The 25348-nt window shown below is 44.2% G+C and overlaps 1 protein-coding gene across 1 annotated transcript in view; it reads left to right on the top strand.

Moving 5' to 3' along the window:
- The window catches only part of KCNT2 (potassium sodium-activated channel subfamily T member 2), a 1033274-nt gene that overhangs the window by 875509 nt on the left and 132417 nt on the right, over positions 1–25348 (top strand). The window contains exon 23 of the mRNA XM_069737282.1: positions 15336–15437. Within this exon, the coding sequence (XP_069593383.1) occupies positions 15336–15437 (102 nt within the window). The remainder of the gene's footprint in view (positions 1–15335; positions 15438–25348) is intronic.

The raw sequence follows: 25348 nt of genomic DNA, 5'->3' as shown, positions 1-25348 counted from the left end.
TTGGATTTTCGAACTATTATAGAAAATTTATCAAAGATTTTTCTACTATTGCTAAGCCGCTTACTGACATGACGAAAAAGGGTACCAATTTCTCCGCCTGGCCGGAAGCTGCTGTGCGCGCATTCGAATTTCTGAAGAACAGTTTTGCTTCGACCCCAATTCTGGTGCAACCGGACGTATCAAAACCATTTACCATGGAGGTCGATGTGTCTGAGGTTGGAGTTGGGGCGGTGCTGTCACAAGGCTCATCCTTGGGCGAGTTGCGTCCATGCGCCTACTTTTCCAAGAAGCTGTCGTCCGCCGAACGTAACTACGATATCGGCAACAGGGAGTTGTTGGCTATCAAGTTGGCTTTTGAGGAGTGGCAACACTTCTTGGAGGGGGCGGTCCACCAGGTTACAGTTATCACTGACCATAAAAATCTGCTTTATTTAGAGTCAGCCAAGCGTCTGTCCCCCAGGCAGGCTCGCTGGGCATTGTTTTTTACGCGTTTCAACTTTTTTGTCACGTACCGTCCGGGGTCTAAGAACACTAAGGCAGATGCTTTATCCAGGTGTTTTCCGGGGGGAGAACCTCGGGAAGATCCGGTACCCATCATCTAAAAGGGTGTAGTGGTCTCAGCTCTCATGACAGAGGTTGAGGCGGAGATTGCCGAGGCTCAAGAGGAAGTACCACCAGAGCTTCCCATTAACAAATCATTTGTACCGCTTCATCTTCGCCTAAAGGTGTTGGGTGAGAATCATGATGCGGTTCTGGCTGGGCATCCAGCGGTTAGGGGTACCTTGGAGTTGGTGTCGCGTCAGTTTTGGTGGCCCAAAATCCATCAGGACGTGGTCTCGCACTTATCAGCATGTACCTCGTGTGCTAGGGCTAAGACGCCTCGCTCCCGTCCTGCTGGCTCATTACATCCTCTAGGGATACCCAGTAGAACATGGATGGAGATCTCCATGGATTTTATTACAGACCTACCTTCCTCTGCTGGGAACACGGTCATCTTGGTGGTTGTTGATCGGTTCTCAAAGATGTCGCATTTTGTGTCCTTGCCTTCGTTACCTAACGCAAAGACTCTGGCTCAGGTATTTGTGCAGGAGGTGGTCAGACTTCCCGGGGTCCCGTCTGACATAGTGTCTGATAGGGGTACTCAGTTTGTGGCAAAGTTTTGGAAAGCTTTTTGCTCACGACTGGGGATTAAGTTGTTTCATTATTCGGCATTTCATCCTCAGTCAAATGGTCAGACCGAGCATATGAATCAGAATTTGGAGCAGTACTTACGCTGCTTTGTTTCTGACAACCAGGAGGAATGGTCGACGTTCCTTCCTTTGGCTGAGTTTGCCATTAACAATCACCGCCAGGAATCATCTGGGGAGTCCCCGTTCTTTTGTGTTTATGGGTAGCATCCTCAATTTTGAACTCTGCGTCAGGGTGGCTCTGCTGGCGTTCCTAAGGAGGACCAGCTAGGAGCACAACTGTCATCTGTTTAGAGGAGAGTGAAACAGCGCTAGCTGAGCGTGGGTGCTAGGTACAAATGAGTGGCTGACAGTAGACGTGTGCCAGGTCCAGACCTGAGTGTGGGTGATTGGGTGTGGTTGTCCACAAAAAACATAAAGCTCAAAGTACCATCCCTGAAATTGGGTCCAAGGTTTATTGGTCCAAATAGGGTCGCTGCCATCATTAACCCGGTAGCCTACCGATTGGAACTTCCTACGGTATATAAAATACACAACATGTTTCACAGTTCTCTGTTAAAGAAGGTGGTGGGTCCCGTGGATGCGGCGCCGATGCCACCTCCAGTCTTGGTGGATGGCAATTTGGAGTTTGAAGTCTCCAAGGTGGTTGACTCTCGTATAGTGCACCGCACATTACATTACCTGGTACACTGGCGTGGTTATGGGCCAGAGGAGAGGTCTTGGGTACCAGCTTCGTACATACATGCTGACCATGCTGGTCAGTATGTTTCACCGCAGCCATCCGGACAAGCTGGGTCCTATAAGTCATGAGGGCCCTGGGGTCCCTCGTAGAAGGCGAGGTACTGTCATGTCGGACGCTGTTCACACTAGGGCGTCCGACAGACAGCGGTAATTCCACATTTGTCCACTATACGCTCATTGGCGCCGGCTAGATTTTATCCCGGTTATCCAGGGTTAATCTGACTGGTAATCTGATTGGAGGCTGGGTCACGCCTGTGGCCTTTAAATAGTCATTCTGGACTTTGGGCGTCGCCGATTATAGCTTGTGTCTTGTGCCTGGTGATCTCGGTCTGGAGTGGTGGTCTAGGAGTTGAAGTATCGTATCTGGTGGTGTATTATCCTTTGTCATATTTCTTCTTCCTATATTTGTGTTTATTTTTGCCCTGTGCACATTATAGTGTTTTCCTGTGTGTCTGGGGCTAGGTGTGTTTTTAGTTTTCCCTGTCTGTACTTTCTTTGTAGGTTGGTGTGTGGTCTTATTACTGGGTAGCGGGTGGAGGTTTCAGCATAGGGCTGAAACAGGAGTCAGGGTCAGGCCTAGCGGCCCAGACAAGCACACCATCAGTGTAAATTCTGGGAGAGGGACAGACAGGGTTTTCCCTACTGTGAGGGATATCGCAGGGGCCCACGTAATCAGCATTAGTCTACCCAATACCCCCGTGACACCAGCAGATAAACACACATGTACAACAGAACACCTCTACAACAACTACTCTCCAAAATCATTAGCTTAAGCACAAAGCATCGGAAGACAAATCTCCAATAGCAGCAACAAACTCCTATTAAGCACAGCATCTCCTAAAAGCAGGAAAACAGAGCTTTTACTGTCAAGACAAAGAGGGTCTGGCCGGGTTTTATATGAAGTGTTAACGACCAGATCAGAAACAACCGAAATAGAGCTGCATGTTTCTGACCAGCATAGAATGGATTGTTAACCACTTCAGCAGTAAATAAAACCAAATATATTTAATGCGTTCCAAACACACAGGCTAAACGAAATATGAGATTCAAAATAAGCAGTAATCTTCTACCTCCAGATCTCCCTGGTTGTCATGACACACTCGTGACAGTACCCTCCTTCTACGAGGGGTCCCCAGATTGGCCAAATGAAAGGACCATATCAACCTACCAGCAATAACCTCAGATGAGGCACCCATATCTGCAGCGCCCCAGAGACCTGGTCGTTGCAGTATGGCGCTCTGCCGCTAAGGGGAGCAGCGGTACGTCTGATGGCACTAAGGAGTTCTCCTGACCAGGTATCACCAGAACACATTACACTTCACACTCCGGCCACTAGGGGGAGAAAAAGGCTTTATTTATTGGGCCACTCCTCACACTGGTAAAACTAGGGGCTGGGGAGGAAGTTAGTCAGAAGCTGACTGGGTTGGAACCAGGCAACATCCTGTGGCAGGGGGTGTTGCAGGGAGAAGGCACAGGGGGGTCCCTGTCAGGCGTGGGAACCTGGCAGGTGCCTAGCGAACAGAACAGAACGTAACGGAACCCCACCTGCACACCCTGCGGCGGTATCCAGGAGAGAGACACGAAGGGAAGGATATTGTGGAACAGTGTAAACGAGATCAGCACAAAGGAGAGCCAGTAAGAGTCGTGCCGAGAGCGAGAGGCAACATCTTACTGAGGCACGTAGTCGGTGGCCGGATCACCGTAGGAGTAACTGACTTCAGGCCTTACTTCAAATTCCGCTGGACAGTTAATCATAGGTTGGCTGTCTACCTTCTACACCTACGAAGACATAGGGGGCAACATTGGGAGAGGGGCATCTCTAGGGTCCCGGAAGACCTCCAAGCCTTCCCGTCAAATGGGTGGCGTCCTAGCCATAACATATCTGGGGGACGTTAGAAACTAGTAACATCTGGAACCAAAGAACGAGAGACAGAAAGAGAGCTGTAGAGAACGAACGAACGAGAGCAGCAGTTGTGAGGACTATTCCGAATGCTCAGCAAGGTAGGAATTCAACACACAGGCGCTATTGGTAGGCAACGATTTCTATCTGCGAAGGAAACTCTGGATGTGCCCATCGGACTGGCCGGTCTCTGATAGCCCGGTTGAACGTGCTCTGGACTGAGGATATTGAAGCCTTCAGTAAAGAGGTAAAGAGACTGCAACCTTGTGTCCTCGTTTTTGCCTGCACCTCACACCATCGCCATGTACCTTACTGGGAAGCCCTGGGGACATACTTCACCTGTGGGAAGGTATACCATCCAGCTGCCATTCCATCACCCCAGCGGGCCCCACCGCAGCGTCAGTCACCCTGACCGAACACCACAGGTGGCGTCACGAACCCCTGACAGACTGTACTATCACTTTTATTGGACTCCCCTTAGCAGGGTCACGACCGGGTCCAGCCACCGTGACAACCGCATAACCGAGCAGAAAGGACCGGTACCGAGTGACTTGTGGCCATGTGTCTGGGGGCGATCCAACTTGGCGTCACGAACAGGATCGCACTTAAGCCTGAAAAATTGGGTCATGTGTGCCTTGGAACTGTGATTGAAACGTGTTGGACTGTGATTTATTACAAGGACTGTGTATTGCAATTTGCCGCAAGGTTCCCGCCGAAACTGCCGCCATTGCAGCACCACGAGGAGCGCAGGGGAAGAAGAAGGGCGTGCCATGGGAGGAGACTACCAAAGTGGCGCCAGAAGTGCCGACCGCCCCCTCCGATTGCTGTTGCGGGAGGACAATCTGCCCCGCTGATTTGCAACGACGTGAACCAAGACAAGGAGGAGCTCCACCCCAAGGAAATGGAGGAGCAGCGTGTGAGTGCTATTGCAGATCTCGGAGAGGGGATGACGACCAACGGGTACCTGAACGACGAAGGAGTAATCCTGGCTTGTCCCTGTCAGCTGGAGGTGGACCCGGACTCGAATTTTCCACGGCTGGAAGACTCGGACTTATTGGGGTCGCAGGCGGAGGAGCCGAGTCAGCCTATCCCGAGCACGGAGCCAGCCGATGCGACGCTATGGAGACCGGGAGCCACCACGTTGGGAGAACCGCAGTTCGAGCCGCAGTCAACTCCAGTGTCCTCATCAACGGAACCGATCGGCATCGGTGGAACCACATCAGGCGGAGGTATGGAAAACGCCCCTGCCCTCCTGACCGATCCGGCTCCCGCAACCGCCCTCCATCCTGACGGTGACCGATTCCCTGCCCCCAAACTGGTGGTTATAGCCCCCGGCACCATGGAGAAGCTGGTGCCTCCGCTACCGACAACTATGGGGACACCACTGTGCGTAAGCTCTGAGGGGGTGATCTTCCAATGGGATAACCCGAGGGTAGAGCCAGACGGGACCAGACAGGAGGGCCTCAGCATCGCTGCGCTCACCTGGGAACAATATAAACAATGCCTGATTTTACACTGGAAAGACCGAAAAGAGACAGAACAAAGTGACCCACCGAAAGTACAAGGACCAAAGACAGGACGCAATAAGGGAAGTCCGGTAAAGCGGGGAACTGTGTTAGCCTTTCACCCGAAGTGAGGTTGGGGCTATATACAGGAACCGGGGCTACCGACGGAAATCTTCTTTGCTAGCTACAATGTGAAAGAGCCGCGCCGCGATCGAGGTGACGGACAGCTGTTACATAGAGGGGACCAGGTGATGTACACCCGCCATCGGAGTGCACAAGGGTGGTGCGCTCGAATTGTCTACCGATGCGAGCCGGTGATGACGCTACCTGCTGCCCCAACTACGACTAACCCTGATTTGACGAACTCCACCCCTATCACCACAGTGTGCATTATCGCCGCTACTGAACTTGCAACCAAGGCTGACATTCGGATCCAGACACCGGGTGACCTGGTCGCACCTGAGAGACGAACCCACGACACTGACACCGTGTCAGGCGAGAACACGGAAACAGAGCTTCCACGGCCGGGAAGTGTTCATTACCGATGGATGCCTTGCAACCTATTATAGAAATAAACCTCGGAGAACCGAGATGTACATAGTTAACTATTTCCTACTGTTGCTGCTACTTTAAACCTGTCCAGGGTTAACTCCTAGGGATCCCTTTGTTTACCCGGGATCCCTAATGTTTTCTATTTCTATTCTACGTTTGCACAAGTTCATCACTGTTTAAAAGACTGCCAGATCATGGACGGTGAATGATCCAGAACTGCTTTGTAAATAGTTTGCACCTTCTTAAAGGTGCTCCCTACTGGTTTTATAAGCCAAAGAAGACTTTGCGAAGACATGATGCAGAAGGACTTGCTTGCTGTGAACTTGCTTGCTGAAAGAGAATCTGCACCAGAGACTTGGGTCCCTCTTAAAGGGAATGTTTGATGATTACTTTGATAAAGGTTGAAACGTTAATAATGTTGAAAAATTTAGATAGTTTAATAATGTTGACAAAGATTGAGGACAGGAAAGTTTGGAAGTGAACCCGTAGGGGTTAGAGAGAGAGTCCTCCTGAGAGATGTAGAAAGATGGTCGGTACAATGACAGTAGGCCCAGCCAAGGAGCTAGGCGGTCCTGCATTGGGGAAGTTGGAACGGAAAGAAAGTTGAATTGTTATTATAGTATGTTATAGTAAGCCTTTAGTGGGTTCAGCTTATACGCCCTTAAAGGAAAGGTTAACTTATTACTCAAAGTTTGCACTTAGTAGAATACCCGGCTGGGTACTGAGAATTATTCATAGTCAAAAATGTTATTTAAAAATATTTAACTTTTCTTTTTGTTTGTAACGTTCAAGTGTCCTTACCTCCCATAAAGGGAAGCACCTTTTCTATTTACTTGTTCTCAGCATTCAAAAATGTTGTATGTCTTTCACTGCATTATATTGTTGTTCTTCTTCCCAGTCCAGGAGTACTGGATTTAACCGGGGGGGAGTGCAGCGCCCCAGAGACCTGGTCGTTGCAGTATGGCGCTCTGCCGCTAAGGGGAGCAGCGGTATGTCTGATGGCACTAAGGAGTTCTCCTGACGAGGTATCACCAGAACACATTACACTTCACACTCCGGCCACTAGGGGGAGAAAAAGGCTTTATTTACTGGGCCACTCCTCACACTGGTAAAACTAGGGGCTGGGGAGGAAGTTAGTCAGAAGCTGACTGGGTTGGAACCAGGCAACATCCTGTGGCAGGGGGTGTTGCAGGGAGAAGGCACAGGGGGGTCCCTGTCAGGCGTGGGAACCTGGCAGGTGCCTAGCGAACAGAACAGAACGTAACGGAACCGCACCTGCACACCCTGCGGCGGTATCCAGGAGAGAGACACGAAGGGAAGGATATTGTGGAACAGTGTAAACGAGATCAGCACAAAGGAGAGCCAGTAAGAGTCGTGCCAAGAGCGAGAGGCAACATCTTAATGAGGCGTGTAGTCGGTGGCCGGATCACCGTAGGAAAAACTGACTTCAGGCCTTACTTCAAATTCCGCTGGACAGTTAATCATAGGTTGGCTGTCTACCTTCTACACCTACGAAGACATAGGGGGCAACATTGGGAGAGGGGCGTCTCTAGGGTCCCGGAAGACCTCCAAGCCTACCCGTCAAATGGGTGGCGTCCTAGCCATAACATATCTGGGGGACGTTAGAATCTAGTAACATCTGGAACCAAAGAACGAGAGAGAGAAAGAAAGCTGTAGAGAATGAACGAACGAGAGCAGCAGTTGTGAGGACTATTCCGAATGCTCAGCAGGGTAGGACTACAACACACAGGCGCTATTGGTAGGCAACGATTTCCATCTGTGAAGGAAACTCTGGATGTGCCCATCGGACCGGCCGGTCTCTGATAGCCCGGTTGAACGTGCTCTGGACTGAGGATATTGAAGCCTTCAGTAAAGAGGTAAAGAGACTGCAACCGTATGTCCTCGTTATTGCCTGCACCTCACATTATCGCCATCTACCTTACTGGGAAGCCCTGGGGACATGCTTCACCTGTGGGAAGGTATACCATCCAGCTGCCATTCCATCACCCCAGCGGACCCCACCGCAGCATCGGTCACCCTGACCGAACACCACAGGTGGCGTCACGAACCCCTGACAGACTGTACTATCACCTTTATTGGACGCCCCTTAGCAGGGTCACGACCGGGTCCAGCCACCGTGACAACCGCATAACCGAGCAGAAAGGACCGGTACTGAGTGACTTGTGGCCCTGTATCTGGGGGCGATCCATATCCTCTCCTTCAGACCATATCTTTCCAATGTACCAGGTATTGTTCAGAGTAGTCAACCATATGGAATCAATGATATTTACTTCCTGAAATTCTAAATTGCCATTAAAAATAACTGGTGGCGGCAGTAAAGGTGATCGTTCCACATGTGCCACAAATTCTTTGAGCAAAGAACTGTGAAAAACATTATGGATCTTGAGAGGCGGTGGATGCTTGAGACGAAAAGCTTCAAGGTTGATTACGGTGACCACCTTTTAAGGACCAATAAACCTAGGACCTAATTTCCAAATTGGATCTTTCAGTTTAATATTTTGGTGGATAGTCTTACAAAAACATTCACTCCTAGGTCCGGACCTGACAATCTCTTCTTATAGCTATATGTTTGTATTTGTCCCCCATGATCTTTAAATTATCCTTAACTCCTTTGAACATAGATGAGAGCGTGTTCCTCCCCAGGAACCCCCGAAGACTCATTTTTATTGAAGGTACAGAATTGTGGATGGTAATCATATGCACCAAAAAATGGCAACTTACTAGTGGAATCACTACAACAATTGTTTAATGCAAACTCAGCCAGTGGCAGAGAAGAAGACCAATCCTCCTTGTTATGAAACACAAAATATCTGAGGTAAGACTCCAAACTTTGGTTTAGGCATTCCGTCTGGACATTAGTTTGAGGATAGAAAGCTGAAGAAAAGAATATATGCATACCTAAATGAGCACACGACAAAATCCAAAATTTGCTTACAAATTGTGTCTTCCCGATCTGACACCACATCAGAAGGAATCCTATGAAGCTTCCTGATCTCGGTGATGGACACCTGAGCCAGTGCCTTCAGTACCTCACCCTCCAGTTCAGAACACACTGCAGAGATGACCAACTCTTCTTGTAAAATAGGTACAGCATCATGAGTACTCCAACCCCATGTGAACTCTCAGACAAAGCATCCACTTTGACCTTCTTAATCCCAGGACAGTCATACACATGATAAGGAGGCAGTTTTTGAAACCCCTTTTCAGAGAACACTTCCTCAAAATCGGACAGGAAAGATGGAATGATTTTAGTGGAGAAACTAGAGATAGTAGCACCTAGGCAATAGTTTTGCAAAAATAACTCCACGTAATAATCTTTTGGGCCTGCCAATTCATGACCGGATTATGCTTAGTCAATGAGAGAAACTTCACACAATAGGAGTAGAGAGACTTTCGAAGATAAAACAAGAAAGGATATCCCTGTGAAGAGCCCTTATGCACAGGTTCACACCATGCACTACTTGTATAAAATTTCCCTGACTGACAGGCGGAGAGTAGTGTTGAGCGATATCTTCCGATATCCATAAGTATCGGTATCGGATTGTGTCTGCCGATATTTGAAAAACATCGGATATCGCTGATACCGATACCCGATACAAATGCAAGTCAATGGGACCAAAATATCGGAATTAAAATAAACGCTTTCTTTCCTTATAGGTTAATTCTACATGAAGGAAAACAACTAAGAATAATGTAGGATGTATTGGGGAGGTGGAGGAGACATTAAAGGCATAGAGGTTTAGCCCAAGCTCCTCTATGCAATCCTATAGTGTTTTCCCACAATCTAGCTGTATACGGATGGGAAGCCACTAAGAGGATAAATTTGAACAAATGTGCAGCTGGCAGCACTAATTGAAAAACGGACAATGGAACAGTATGAGGCAGTGATGCACACTGAGCTGACTACAACCAGCGGTGGCTGCAGACCAGACTACAGAGTGAGCTGCTCTCACACAGACACCTTGCAGACACCTGTGAAGAGCGCTGCAAGGCAAAAACACAGCGGTTGCTAAATTAGCCTGGGTAAAGCACAATGAAGCAAATTGCTATCTCTAAACAGGCCCTCAGTCAGAACACAGCGTCCTGCCCCTAACTGAATTCACAGCAGAGTGAACCCAAAATGGCGGCAGCGACTTTTATAGTGCATCATGACATCATTTCAGCAGCCAATCACAGCCATGCCAGTAGTTACATGCCTACCATGCAGAACAGGATGTGCCCACACTTCTAATCATTCCTCATTGGCTGAATTCTGGCTGTTTGAATTATAGGAACTTCCGATTCCAGTATCCGATATATTGAAAGTATTGGAACGTGGTATCGGAATTCCGATACAGCAAATGTCGGCCGATACCCGATACTTGTGGTATCGGAATGCTCAACACTAGCGGAGAGTAAATTACAAGTATGGGGACGAGTTTCACCAAAGTATTTCATGAAAGACGAAGGTCCCATGCGAACCGAGCATCCACCATATTGGCTCACGCCCCACTATCCAGGAGAATGGATATTTTCTCAGTTTTCATACCAGTAACCACTTCTGTGGGTAAGAAAATCTGAGATACACATTTGGTGGCGATATATACACCCAAGCTGTTATCCTCCATACAACCTGAGGGTAGAAGTTTTTCAACGGCTTTTTATGCGAATGGTAAAGAAGGACAGACCCAATGAAATGCCTCTTTTGACCACAGAAAAAACACAACCCTAATTTGTGGCAAATCACAACAGACTCATACTGAGGGGAAGACCCTCCTAACTGCATTGGTTCTTCAGAGCACACAGGGAGAACCTAGGTGTTAGGGAGTACAATGGCAGACTGAGTTTCAACAGGTCTACCCCTAAGGCATCTATCAATGCTTATGGCCATAGCCATGGCACCCTCCAATGACTCAGGAGTCTTGTAAAGTGCCAGTGCATCTTTTAGTCTTTCAGACACTCATTGACAAAACTAACTTCTAAGAGCAGGATAGTTCCACCAGGTGTCAGTGGCCCATCTACGAAATTCTGAGCAGAATACCTCTGCTGGCTGGTCTACCTGCTGGAACTTATGAAGCTTAGACTCAGCGAGGGAGACACAGTCAGGATCATCATACATGAGGCCTAAAACTTCAAAAAAAAGCATCAATTGACCGGAGAGACAGTGAGTCTAATGAAAGTGAAAGGCCCAGGATTGAGGATCTCACAGAAACAGAGAAATAACAATCCAAACCCGTTGTATCTTGCACCCAGATGAATGAGGATGAAGCCTAAAATACTACTTACAGGCTTCATGGAACACCATAAAGTTATTTTGTTCCCCAGAAAACCTATCTGGTCACCTTAGGTTCCTGTTCAGCCTGACTGCCCACCAGATCAACGATCTGCTGCTGAGAAACCCTAGATTGCAGGTCTGACACTTCAGGTGACAGGCCCTGCAATTGTTTAGCATAGACTCGAATAGGTTCCATACCAAGATACAAAATGTGAGGCCAGTGAAATTGTCATGCTGTGACCGTCTTAGGTAGGGGAGTGGAGCCTCAAACTGTCCCTGGAATTGGTACCTTAGCTATCCCTGTGACAGGGGTATTCTTGTTGGTAGAGAGGTTGGAGTCTCCAACTTCACTATGCTACTGTTAATCCCCATTCTTTCCCTTCCCATGGAGCCTGGAATAGAAATGAAATGTGAGCAAGACAAAAGAGGCATAACAGAAACCTTCTATAATAAAAAAGCCACAGCCATCAGTAGGAGGGAGGATAGGGACAGGGAGGAATAAAATAAATGGGAACAGGGACCAGGAGATAAACACACATGTACAACAGAACACCTTTCCAACAACTACTCTCCAAAATAATTAGCTTAAGCAATCAGCACCGGAAGACAAATCTTCAATTATAACAATGAACTCCTATTCAGCACAGCATCTCCTAATATCAAGGAAGTAGAGCTTTCACTGGCAAGACATAGAGGGTCTGGCTAGGTTTTATTAGAAGAATTAAAGACCAGATCAGAAGCAGCTGAAATGGAGCTGCATGAGTCTGACCAGCATAAAAAGGGTTGATAACCTCTTCAGCATCAAAGGAAACCAAATGAATTTAATATGGCATCCAAACACATGCTTAATGGCAGGTCTGCGATTCACAATATGCAGTGATTTTCTACCTCCAGATCTCCCATCCTTGCGTCACACACTCGTGACAAAATGTGGGAAGGATCTTTGGCTCTTGTTCTTCCACCTGCACCATCCTTGCTGCAGGCAGTTCTTATGCAGATAGACCATCTGTCAATCTTCAGTAAAATGGTGTTGTGTTGGTGCAGGAGCAAATTTTACATCTTGGCTCAATGATGAGTAGAGTTGAGCGAATATGTTCGGAAACTATCATCAAATCTGAATTTGCCATATTCATACCATATTAGTACCCTCTTTGTGCCAAATTTATGTTTGATCGTCGTTTCCAAACTTATTTGCTCATTTCTACTCCAAATGACTCCAATGGCGTTCGGCGAATATTGCACATACAATATTCGCCAGTGATCATAATCAGAACCAAATATTGCAAAATTCGCTCAACTCTAATGATGAGGTGAGAGCTCAACTGGCCCCACGTTATTGAATGTTGCTGGGAGGTCAATCCACACATGCACCGCCCTTGGAGCCAACCTACTAAAGTCCACCATGAGATCAATCTGCAAAAGCAACACCCACACAGACACAAACTTTAAAACAAAATGAAGATACATACACCAGAGGCCATGGAGATGCAGTAGACCCTACCAACAGTCCTCCCCATGCATCTAATGCTTACCAAACCCAAACTTAAAATGCTGATTAAACAACAACCAGATTTCTTCCTTGAAGCTATATATTAAATTTATAAAACAGTGCCATTGTGGCTACACCTTTACTTTAACATGTATAATCGTAATGATAACCAGTACTCTTTAAGCAATTTTTAGGTATTTTTTAAGTGGTCTCACTTAAGAAATCTTCTAAAAAAACCTCAGTGTGCACATTTCTGACACCAGGAACAGCACTAACAATCACATTATCTCAGTCTCTTTCCATCTCTGACTTCTTAGTTTTGATTCCGCTTCTATCTTTGACCTATAGCTCTGAAATTTTGACCTTGCTCCTGACCATTTTTTTTAAATTTATTCACTCTTTATTGTACTTAGTCCAAATCCACTATTACTCCTGCTCCATTTTTTTTATCTTATCAGCAATTTGTACCAATACTTTGCCAATTCAAGACTATTTCAGAGACAGCAATTAGGGAATCCATATGAAACAAGTCATCATCTCCTTATGGATGCTGAGGTTTAATCTAGACATCAATTGTGATTGCATGACAGCAAGTCTCAGACAAGTCGCACAATGTGACTAATTGACAATCATGTGATGCTAATTTTGTCATTATGGCTTTGTGGGTCTACAACTGATGCATAAACTGTGACATGCAGTCTGGAAGCTGCAAATATAATTCGTAATATGTTAAGTTATCAATCTCCTTCCTCCTCTCTCTGGCATTTGTATATTTAAGCAAGATCTTCTGTAGATGATAAATAATAATTGAATAATTGAATCTATATTGCTTTATCAGATAATTTAGCAGAACATATTATTTTCCCTGGTGACAGCGAGTGCTGCAACCAAATTTAGAATCTATTATCTTTACTTTAGTGCTTCCCAAACTTTCTCTACTAGGACTTCATCTGACAGGCCAAGAAAATGCATGGGCTCCACTATATAGACCAAGATCAAGTCTGGGCCTCATCATCTCTAGTGGACAATCATTCTAAAATTAAACATATCTGTCACATTATTTTTTTGCATTCGGAATCAAATGACAGGACAGAAGTACAAAAAAAGTTACATATGTTGCTAAAATAAATATTGCTACAGCTGTAAAGAGGTGGTGATGTTGCCCACGTTCCCCTTGAGAACATATGTATTGCTATAATGCGTTATGATGTTTGTGTGTTTAACAATCTAGATTGCTATGTGATGAGGTTATGTTCTGTCCAGCACTAGGTTGACTACATGAAGAAACAGAGCTTATAGTGGGACCAGCCCAAGAGGAACAGCTAAATGAGGGCACAACAGAGAATTTCCAGGTAGAATGTCAGATAAGGAGGAGCCTGCAGCAGTAGCAGACCTTAGGTCTGACCAGTTGGCAGTACCGCAAGTAGTGGGTGTTCTTTGGCAAGAAAGAGATGACCAAGTTGATAATAAGATCCTACAGAGAAGTAAAAGTCCAGAGTTGGTACAGAGTGAAAAAGAGGAATGTAAGAAGTACCAGGGCCTGGGGCAGGAGTCTAGCGGGACAGTATGGAGGTGTCTGTCAGTCAGGTAACGGGATGGAAAAGGAGTGAATGGACTGTTTGGGTTGTGTTCCAGTGGTATAATTAAGACACCAAGCCAAGGAGTAGCCATATTGGCATAGAAAACTCTCCCAAGGGGGATGGACATGGAACTGTGGATGGAAGTATAGGACTCTTGCTCTCTAGACTTTAGTGCCATTATTGTAGAGGAGACTCCTGATATAGTGTGCTGGGCTGTGCTGGGGCAGAAGAGCTAAGAGAAGTGGAAAGTGAGCGTGACTCTGGGGAAGGGAGGAAGAAGTGTGTGATAATGTTCCATGTTGTAACATGTAGTATCCATGAAGATGAATGCTTACTATCTGCTGTACATAGTTCCCCAAAAGTTATTGTTCAGTAAAAGTAATAATAATAATAACAATAATTTTATTTATATAGCGCCAACACATTCCGCAGCGCTTTACAAATTATAGAGGGGACTTGTACAGACAATAGACATTACAGCATAACAGAAATCACAGTTCAAAATAGATACCAAGAGGAATGAGGGCCCTGCTCACAAGCTTACAAACTATGAGGAAAAGGGGAGACACGAGAGGTGGATGGTAACAATTGCTTTAGTTATTCGGACCAGCCATAGTGTAAGGCTCGGGTGTTCATGTAAAGCTGCATGAACCAGTTAACTGCCTAAGTATGTAACAGTACAGACACAGAGGGCTAATAACTGCATAAAGTACTTTTTTATGAACTATGGCCTCTCTCCTTAAACTCTGCAACATCTGGTCCAGGCTGGCCAAATACAATGACACCATGCGGTCTGCAAGAGCATATCACCGCCACAGCCAAAGTCCACTCACTCAACCAAGACTCCCATTTTTATTTAGCATGCCGGGGTGTGAAGCATGAGTGCCTTGTCCATGGCTACCACCCCATACCACGCTACACAGCCACAGAAAGGACTGTGTGAGGCATGATCACTTCAATGAAAACTTCCACACTGGTGAGATGATGTCAGAGCTTGACAAGTAATGCTATACAATACAAGATGTAATAAAAGAAAGAAACATGCATTAATTTGATTAATCCAATTTCAAAGCCAAATTTTTTTTAACTTCCTTCCTTTTTTTCAGAAGGAGAGAGAACGTGGATCTAATCTGGCATTCATGTTTCGCCTTCCATTTGCTGCTGGAAGAGTATTCAGCATCAGCATGTTAGATACATTGTTATATCAGGTATTTCATAATGATACAGAGAAAATCAATTAAAGCAAACAATTTGTGTTATGCTAGAGTATTCATATTATATGGAAATACAGTAAGACTAATCACATCCATATGTTGGCAAAATGAAAAGAATATGCACATACTGTTATATTTGTGGAGGCAGATGTGTGCAGAAAGATGATTTGGTGAATTGTTAGTCTTAAAGGTATGTACAAATCTGCAGCAAAATCTGCAACAAACTTTAAAAAGTTAACTGCAGACTTTGTGGCAAAAATGTGGATTCAATGCAGTTTTCATTCTGGGTCAGTTTACGTGATGGATTTTCTTAGGCTAAGTTCACACTTCCGTGTGGCTGGTCTGCAGTTGGCTGCGTAAGTCCTCCCTTAAGCTCCGCCTTTGCTTTGCCTACTTGCGCATGCGTCCTGCGTACCTATCTTTAACATTGGGTATGCAGGGACATGCGTTGTATGCTGATGCAGCGTTTTGACGTCCCCGCTGACTGCACGGGAACGCAAAAAGTTGCGTTCTCGTGCGGTCGGCAGGAACTTTTCAAAACACTGCATCCGCATGCATCCACATACAACGCATGTCCCTGTGTATTAAAGATAGGTGCACAGGATGACACAGGATGCATGTGGAAGTAGGCGGAGCGTAGGCGGAGCTTAAGGGAGGATATACGCAGCCGTCTGCAGACCAGCCACACACAAGTGTGAACTTAGCCTTAGCAATGTAGGGTGAGATTTTGTTAAATTTATACCATAGTGCTGCTATTATAACATATACGTGATTTTCTGACCTAAACATTCAGAAGAAAATTCTACTCTATAGGGTATTAAAATGTGTAAGAGATGACACTATTCTGCAAAAATATATATTGCACTATTTGATTTGCAGACTGATACAAATACAGAAATGTATATACAGTGGGGCAAAAAAGTATTTAGTCAGTCAGCAATAGTGCAAGTTCCACCACTTAAAAAGATGAGAGGTGTCTGTAATTTACATCATAGGTAGACCTCAACTATGGGAGACAAACTGAGAAAAAAAAATCCAGAAAATCACATTGTCTGTTTTTTTAACATTTTATTTGCATATTATGGTGGAAAATAAGTATTTGGTCAGAAACAAACAATCAAGATTTCAGGCTCTCACAGACCTGTAACTTCTTCTTTAAGAGTCTCCTCTTTCCTCCACTCATTACCTGTAGTAATGGCACCTGTTTAAACTTGTTATCAGTATAAAAAGACACCTGTGCACACCCTCAAACAGTCTGACTCCAAACTCCACTATGGTGAAGACCAAAGAGCTGTCAAAGGACACCAGAAACAAAATTGTAGCCCTGCACCAGGCTGGGAAGACTGAATCTGCAATAGCCAACCAGCTTGGAGTGAAAAAATCAACAGTGGGAGCAATAATTAGAAAATGGAAGACATACAAGACCACTGATAATCTCCCTCGATCTGGGGCTCCACGCAAAATCCCACCCCGTAGGGTCAGAATGATCACAAGAACGGTGAGCAAAAATCCCAGAACCACGCGGGGGGACCTAGTGAATGAACTGCAGAGAGCTGGGACCAATGTAACAAGGCCTACCATAAGTAACACACTATGCCACCATGGACTCAGATCCTGCAGTGCCAGACGTGTCCCACTGCTTAAGTCAGTACATGTCTGGGCCCATCTGAAGTTTGCTAGAGAGCATTTGGATGATCCAGAGGAGTTTTGGGAGAATGTCCTATGGTCTGATGAAACCAAACTGGAACTGTTTGGTAGAAACACAACTTGTCGTGTTTGGAGGAAAAAGAATACTGAGTTGCATCCATCAAACACCATACCTACTGTAAAGCATGGTGGTGGAAACATCATGCTTTGGGGCTGTTTCTCTGCAAAGGGGCCAGGACGACTGATCTGGGTACATGAAAGAATGAATGGGGCCATGTATCGTGAGATTTTGAGTGCAAACCTCCTTCCATCAGCAAGTGCATTGAAGATGAAACGTGGCTGGGTCTTTCAACATGACAATGATCCAAAGCACACCGCCAGGGCAACGAAGGAGTGGCTTCGTAAGAAGCATTTCAAGGTCCAGGAGTGGCCTAGCCAGTCTCCAGATCTCAACCCTATAGAAAACCTTTGGAGGGAGTTGAAAGTCCGTGTTGCCAAGCGAAAAGCCAAAAACATCACTGCTCTAGAGGAGATCTGCATGGAGGAATGGGCCAACATACCAACAACAGTGTGTGGCAACCTTGTGAAGACTTACAGAAAACGTTTGACCTCTGTCATTGCCAACAAAGGATATATTACAAAGTATTGAGATGAAATTTTGTTTCTGACCAAATACTTATTTTCCACCATAATATGCAAATAAAATGTTAAAAAAACAGACAATGTGATTTTCTGGATTTTTTTTTCTCAGTTTGTCTCCCATAGTTGAGGTCTACCTATGATGTAAATTACAGACGCCTCTCATCTTTTTAAGTGGTGGAACTTGCACTATTGCTGACTGACTAAATACTTTTTTGCCCCACTGTATATGTGCCCACTCCATGCTTTAACCACTTAAAACGTAGATGAGTTGTGTACAACTCAATACTTTTTAAGAAAGGTTTGGCACAGTTTTATGCCATTTAGTATTATAGGAAATTTTGATAAATACATATATATGTCTGATATAGAGCAGATAATGTACAAGATGTGAACCTGCCTTAACAACAAAACAATATACAGGTTGATTCACACACTTAATTTTTATATACAGCAGTCCTGATACCCTTGTCAATCAGTCAAAATATCATTCTAAAATCTACAGCTCCTGCATGAGCTCCGCACAGAAAGTGGAGTATGGGCTTAATAGTAAGTCTACTTGTCTTTAGACAGATAGAATGTATGGACCAATAGATTTAGGCTAGGTTCACATTACGTTATGTGAACCCGTTTAACGGACTACGTTACACCGCAGCATAACGCGGTGTAACGTAGTCCGTTAACGCCGCTATTGTTTGTAATGGCGAGCGCATCACTAACGCACGCCCACATTGGGCGTGCGCTAGCGATGTGCCATCATTTGAGTGACGGACCGCGAACACTGCTTGCCGTGTTCGCAGTCCGTTCCTCGCTATCGCAGATCGGGCATCTGCGCTAGCGGGATCGGCAAACGCGATTCCTTTTGGGACATTGCGTTAGCGCAATCCGTAGCGCTATGCGCTAAATGGACTGCCCTAACGCAATATGACCCTAGCCTTATTATTGGGCCAGGGTCACAAGAGCATATGTTCTCTTGTGCTGGAGAATTGGGCCAATTATGCAAAACACAATCGGCTCAAACTCTGTCAGCATGTGAGCCTAGTGTAAGGTGCCCAAGCAATCTAGTTGTGGGTGAACTTTGGTCCCCACTTGCTCTGGCATCCTACAGACAAGGTGTGTCCCAGCCCTGGTATACTGCTGAGTATGTGGTGTTTTCCACTTGCTTCTGGCCTGCAGGCCTATTCTGACTCCAGGAATCCTTCTCCTGGAACCAGAACAGCAATCAATCCAGGGGACACAAAATTTATAAAGACCAAACTTTTACTGTGTGAATGGCAGTATACTCAGTATTTGCCGGAAGATGTAGAGGATAAGGCCCAAAGGATTGTCTTCTCTCCAACAGAAACAGTGCACAACTTCAGCCCTGGTTCTAGGTATAGGTGGCATATCCCGCTCTCTGGCTTTCCTAGCCCTAGGGATTCTTCCTCAATTCTAGCAGTATATTTTGATTGAAATACCTTCCACTCCATGTAGTTTGAGTCCATTTTTCCCTGTAACTTCACAAGCTAAGCGTGCCTCAGGCCCCCGATGTGCATCTTGAGGTTGTGCCAGGCCATTACACGGAATCACATGGAAGGGTATTTGTGACAATCCTCTGACCCGAGTATTAAGCTCATGCTGTCTCTTCCTAGCAGCCTCAGACCTGCTATGTTACTCACTGCTGCCCTCACACAGACTCCCCTTGTCTCTTCCTGCACTTGCCACTAACACTCAGTTCCCCCTCCCAAACTGGGCTGGCCACTACACCATGTTCCAAATTATTATGCAAATGATATTTTTCTCGGATTTTCCTAAATGGTCGGTGCAAATGACAGTCAGTCTAATAATAGTCATCACCCGTTGAGTATACATCAAATTTTATTGAAGAAACCTCCCAATGATAACAGTATAATCTCCAAAATTAATAAAAACTCAAAATGTGCTGTTCCAAATTATTAGGCACAGTAGAATTTCTAAACATTTGATATATTTTAAAGAACTGAAAATGCTCATTTATGGAATTTGCAGCATTAGGAGGTCGCATTCACTGAACAAAAAAGCTATTTAACTCCAAAACATCCTAACAGGCCAAGTTACATGTGAACATAGGACGCCTTCTTTGATATCACCTCCACAATTCTTGCATCCATTGAACTTGTGAGTTTTCGGAGAGTTTCTACTTGTATTTCTTTGCATGAAGTCAGAATAGCCTTCCAGAGCTGCTGTTTTGATGTGAACTGCCTCCCACCCTCATTGTTCTTTTGCTTGATGATACTCGAAAGGTTCTCTATAGGGTTGAGATCAGGGGAAGATGGTGGCCACACCATGAGTTTATCTCCTTTTATGCCCATAGCAGCCAATGACTATGCAGCACGAGATGGTGCGTTGTCATGCATGAAGATGATTTTGCTCCTGAATTCACGTCAGAAACACTATATACTTTGCAGAGGTCATTTTCACACCTCCAGGAATTTTAAAGGGCCCTACCAGCTGTTTCCCCATGATTCTGGCCCAAAACATGACTCCTCCACCTCCTTGCTGACGTCGCAGCCTTTTGGGACATGGTGGCCATCCACCAACCATCCACTACTCCATCTATCTGGACCATCCAGGGTTGCTCGACACTCATCAGTAAACAAGACTGTTTGAAAATTAGTCTTCATATATGTCTGGGCCCACTGCAACTATTTCTGCTTGTGAACACTGCTTAGGGGTGGCCGCATAGGTTTATGTACCACAGCAAGCCTTTGAAGGATCCTACACCTTGAGGTTGGAGGGACTCCAGAGGCACCAGCAGCTTCAAATAACTGTTTGCTGCTTTGTAATGGTATTTTGGCAGCTGCTCTCTTAATCCAATGAACTTGTCTGGCAGAAACCTTCCTCATTATGTCTTTATCTGCATGAACTCTGTTTGTGCTCTGTTTCAGTCTCAAATCTCTTCACAGTATGATGATCACTCTTAAGTTTTCGTGAAATATCTAATGTTTTCATACCTTGTCCAAGGTATTGCACTATTTAACGCTTTTCAGCAGAGAGATCCCATGTTGCTTGAAACCTGTGGCCTGCTTAATAATGTGAAACATCATTTTTAAGTAGTTTTCCTTTAATTAGAATCGCCTGGAAAACGAATTATCACGTGTTTAAGATTGATTTCAGTGATCCATTGAGCCCTGAGACACAATACCATCCACGAGTTTATTTGAAAAACAAAACAATTAAATCTTTATGACACTTAAATCCAATTTGCATAATAATTTGGAACACACTGTACAGTTAACCCTGACCCACTCAACTGCAGCAACAGTGGGTATCATATCTTTAAAAATGCAAATCCATTTAACCCTTGAGTGTCAGGGAGCAATCATTAGCTCCCACCACCGTTACACTAGTGTCAGTGTACTGTGCTCCGATTATCTTGCATGATAGAATAGCAGCACATGTGTGGAGGATTTTTCCATCTCTTCCATTTTCGGTGTCCACTGACTTGTACCGTATAAATGCATGCTTCCGCAGACTTGCATGGATGTACTTGCAGCATGCTGCAATTGTCTCATACCGAATCAGAATGAGAAAATATTCACAGATCTGTACTGCCCCATAGTATAATATTGGGTTGAATGCATTCTGATTTTTAATTGGATAGCACTCATCCGATTTATACACTCGTCGGAGTGAGCCCTTAAACCCATACACCATTCTTTGTAAACAGACCATGCAGGAGCACAACACACTTCAGAGTCTTCTTTTTACTGTTCAGTTGGGGTCTCAGGACCCAGATCCCCACTAATTAACATCACTGTGCAGAACCCCACACTTTGAAAACAGATTTATCATAGTTGTCATTCATATCTATTTATCCATTCTTATTGTATTATGCAGTTTTGAAGCATTTTCTGTGAAATTTATTTCTGCATTTGACAATGCTTTAAAGGGCATGGAGGCCAGAGGTGTTTCAGATCATTTTCATTAAAGGGGCATTCTCAAGTTTTATGTATACATAAAATTGCTGGGGACCAAAGCAATCCTGGGATTTGGGGTTCTGAAGAGCTCCGTGTGCAAGGAGTGGTGGTCGACCATGAGGTTAGCTGCTCTGTTCACTCTTAATAGGAGTGTTGGAGAAGTGCCAAGTCCTGCACTCGGGTGGTCTTCTGCACTCCCATTAGAATGAATACAGTGGCAGTGTGCATGATTGACCAAAACAAAGCCCCGGTTCTTGGGATTGCTGGGAGTCTCATTGGTCAGAGTCCAAAGTGATCAGAAAGTTTTCCTCAGTCCATCGATAAGACATACATTTCAAAACTTGAAAGTATTCCTTTAATCTATCAGCAACAGGTGTCTACTCTCTAACCATATAAAAGGTAAATTTTTCATTAATTCTAGCAAAAAAACGAGACGTAAACCAGTAAGATGGCTACAGATTATACGAGATAATACAATTGAAAAAAAGGATAAGTTAAAGTTACCTCTGATTTAGCAATCTATCTACAGGTGCTTCTCACAAAATTAGAATATCATTAAAAAGTTAATTTATTTCAGTTTTTCAATAAAAAAAAGGGAAATTCCTATATTATACGGAGTCATTACAAACAGAGTGATCTATTTCAAGTGTTTATTTCTGTTAATGTTGATGATTATGGCTTACAGCCAATGAAAACCCAAAACTTATTATCTCAGTAAATTAGAATACTTTATAACACCAGCTTGAAAAATTATTGTAAAATCCGAAATGTTGGCCTACTGAAATGTATGTTCAGTAAAAGCACTTAATAATTGGTCTGAGCTCCTTTTGCATCAATTAGTGCATCAATGCGGCGTGGCATTGAGGCAGTCAGTCTGTGGCAGTGCAGAGGTGTTATTTAAGCCCAGGTTGCTTTGAAAGCAGTTTCATCTCATCTGTATTGTTCGGTGTAGTGTCTCTCATCTTCCTCTTGACAATACCCCAAAGATTCTCTATGGGGTTAAGGTCAGGTGAGTTTGCTTCCAATAAAGCCCAGTGATACTGTTGTTTTTGAACCAGGTATTGGTACTTTTGGCAGTGTGGACAGGTGCCAAGTCCTGCTGGAGAATGAAATTTCCATCTCCAAAAAGCTTGTCGGCAGAGGGAAGCATGAAGTGCTCTAAAATTTCTTGGTAGACGGCTGCGCTGACTTTGGTCTTGATAAAACAAAGTGGACCTACACCAGCAGATGACATGGCTCCTCAAACCATAACTGATTTTGGAAACTTCACACTAGACCTCAAGCAGCTGGTATTCTATGCCTCTCCACTCTTTCTCCAGACTCTGAGACATTGATTTCCAATTGAAATGCAAAATTTCATTTAATCTGAAAACAACGCCTTGTACCACCAAGCAGCAGTCCAGTTCTTTATCTCCTTCACCCAGGTAAGATGCTTCTGGTATTGTCTATTGGTCATGAGTGGCTTGACGCAAGGAATATGACACTTGTAGCCGATGTCCTGAAAACGTCTGTGTATGGTGGCTCTTTATTATTTTATTACTATTAGACGTTTTTATAGCGCCATTTTTCCATGGCGCTTCACAAGTGAAAAGGGGCATACATAGACAAGTACAATAAACATGAGCAAAAACAAGGCACACATAAGTACAGAAAAAAAAGGACCCTGCTCTCGAGGGCTCACAGGGCTCTTGAAGCAATGACTGCAGCAGCAGTCCACTCCTTGTGAATCTCCCCCCAAATAGTCTTGTCTTAGCAATCTTTTCAAGGCTGCGGTTATCCCAGTTACTTGTGCACCTTTTCTACCACACTTATTCATTCCACTCAACTTTGCATTAATATGCTTGGATACAGCACTCTGTGTACAGCCATCTTCTTTAGCAATGACCTTTTGAGGCTTACCCTCCTTGTGGAGTGTGTCAATGACTGCCTTCTGGACATCTTTCAAGTCAGCAGTCTTCCCCATGATTGTGAAGCCTACTGACACTGACTAAGGGACCTTTCTAAATACTTAGGAATCCTTTGCAGGTGTGTTTTGTTAATTAATCTAATTTACTGAGATAATGACTATTGTATTTCTTTGGCTGTAAGCCATAATTATCAACATTATCAGAAATAAACACTCAAAATAGATCACACTGTTTGTAATGACTCTATATAATATATGAGTTTCACTTTTTGTATTGAAGAATTGAAATAAATTACATTATTGATGATATTCTAATTTAGTGAGAAGCACTTGTATCTATCTATCTATCTATCTATCTATCTATCTATCTATCTATCTATCTATCTATCTGTCTATCTTTTTATCTAGATATATGTCTGTCCATTCATCCTTCTATGTTTGATGTACTTTTTTGCATTTATTTAGATACAGATTAATGCAATGCTTAGTTTCATAGAACCTCTCATTTGTATTACAATCAATATGTAGATAGGAAACTTAGATATAGGAAATGAGCACATATCTGATATATTGAGACATTAAACAACCATTAATCTCTATGAAGAATATTTAAACATATGGAGATATCTGTGCTTTATTGGCATTGCATTAGCATTATATCAGAAGCCAGTGCAGTGCTACCTCAGTATTCCAACAAAAAATGATGGTTTTTTGTTAATTCTCTGAAAGAAAACATTTTCATGGAGCCATTATAGGGATGCAATACTAATGTAACATTGATGGCACACTATACAGATGTTATATGAGTGGAAGTGTTTTGGATCAGTATCCTGCTCACAGAATCATTAGTTTGCACAGGCTCAGCATCAGTAACTCAAGGTTAGAGAATCCTTTATTTAGAGAGCTATAACGATCCATTTACACAGTGGAGGACTGGGGTACAATTATCTAGGATCACTATAGGAAATTATTATTATGAGGGTACGTCATCAGTATTAATTATTTTACTTACATATATAACACCAATAATTCCACTGCATATTAAAGGCATCATTATTACTGGGACCATTGGGGCTCACAATCTAAATTTCCTATCAGTATGTCACGGAAGGTGGAAGGAAAATGGAGAATGCCCACAGCAACACACAAAGCACAAATGTCTTGCAGATTTTGTCCTTTGGTGGATTTGAACCCAGGACCCCAGTGCTGCAAAGCTCTAGTGCTGACCACTGAGCCACCATCCTGCCCATTGGAGCAAAACATTTGTATGTCCAATTTTTGGCCGAATCCTAAAGTACAGCATAGATATCATTGACACATTCCTATAGATTACTCACAATTTGTTTCTCGCAATCCAAAAATGAAGGATTCATGTTTTCTTCCTGTCCTAAATGATCCAGTGGTTCCAAAATGTATGCATTCATCCACTACTGTGATAGACGCTGGGTACAGCAGAGGATACTGTGCTGTGTCAGTCTGACCCTATTTTACTGCAGACAGTCCCTCAATGACCTTACTGTTATTGTACTACATGTGTGGGTGACTAGTGCCGTGGACTTTATGTCTCTCAGTCACAACCAAGATGAGATACTTATATTCATTCGTAAATGCTCTTTGTTGATGATTATTGCTCTTGCATGTGACAGAGCCCTGTACACAAAGCCTTAGCCATACTGCATGTAGGCCATACAAGTATGGTGGCACACAGCGTCTGTGCGCAGCCAAAAAAGCTCTAATGGATGCTGTATGTGTGAAGATGCTCTCCCCTAAAAATG

Source organism: Ranitomeya imitator, chromosome 8 (assembly GCF_032444005.1).
Source record: "Ranitomeya imitator isolate aRanImi1 chromosome 8, aRanImi1.pri, whole genome shotgun sequence".
Classification (NCBI taxonomy): Eukaryota; Metazoa; Chordata; class Amphibia; order Anura; family Dendrobatidae; genus Ranitomeya; species Ranitomeya imitator.
This window is presented reverse-complemented; position numbering and strand designations above follow the sequence as displayed.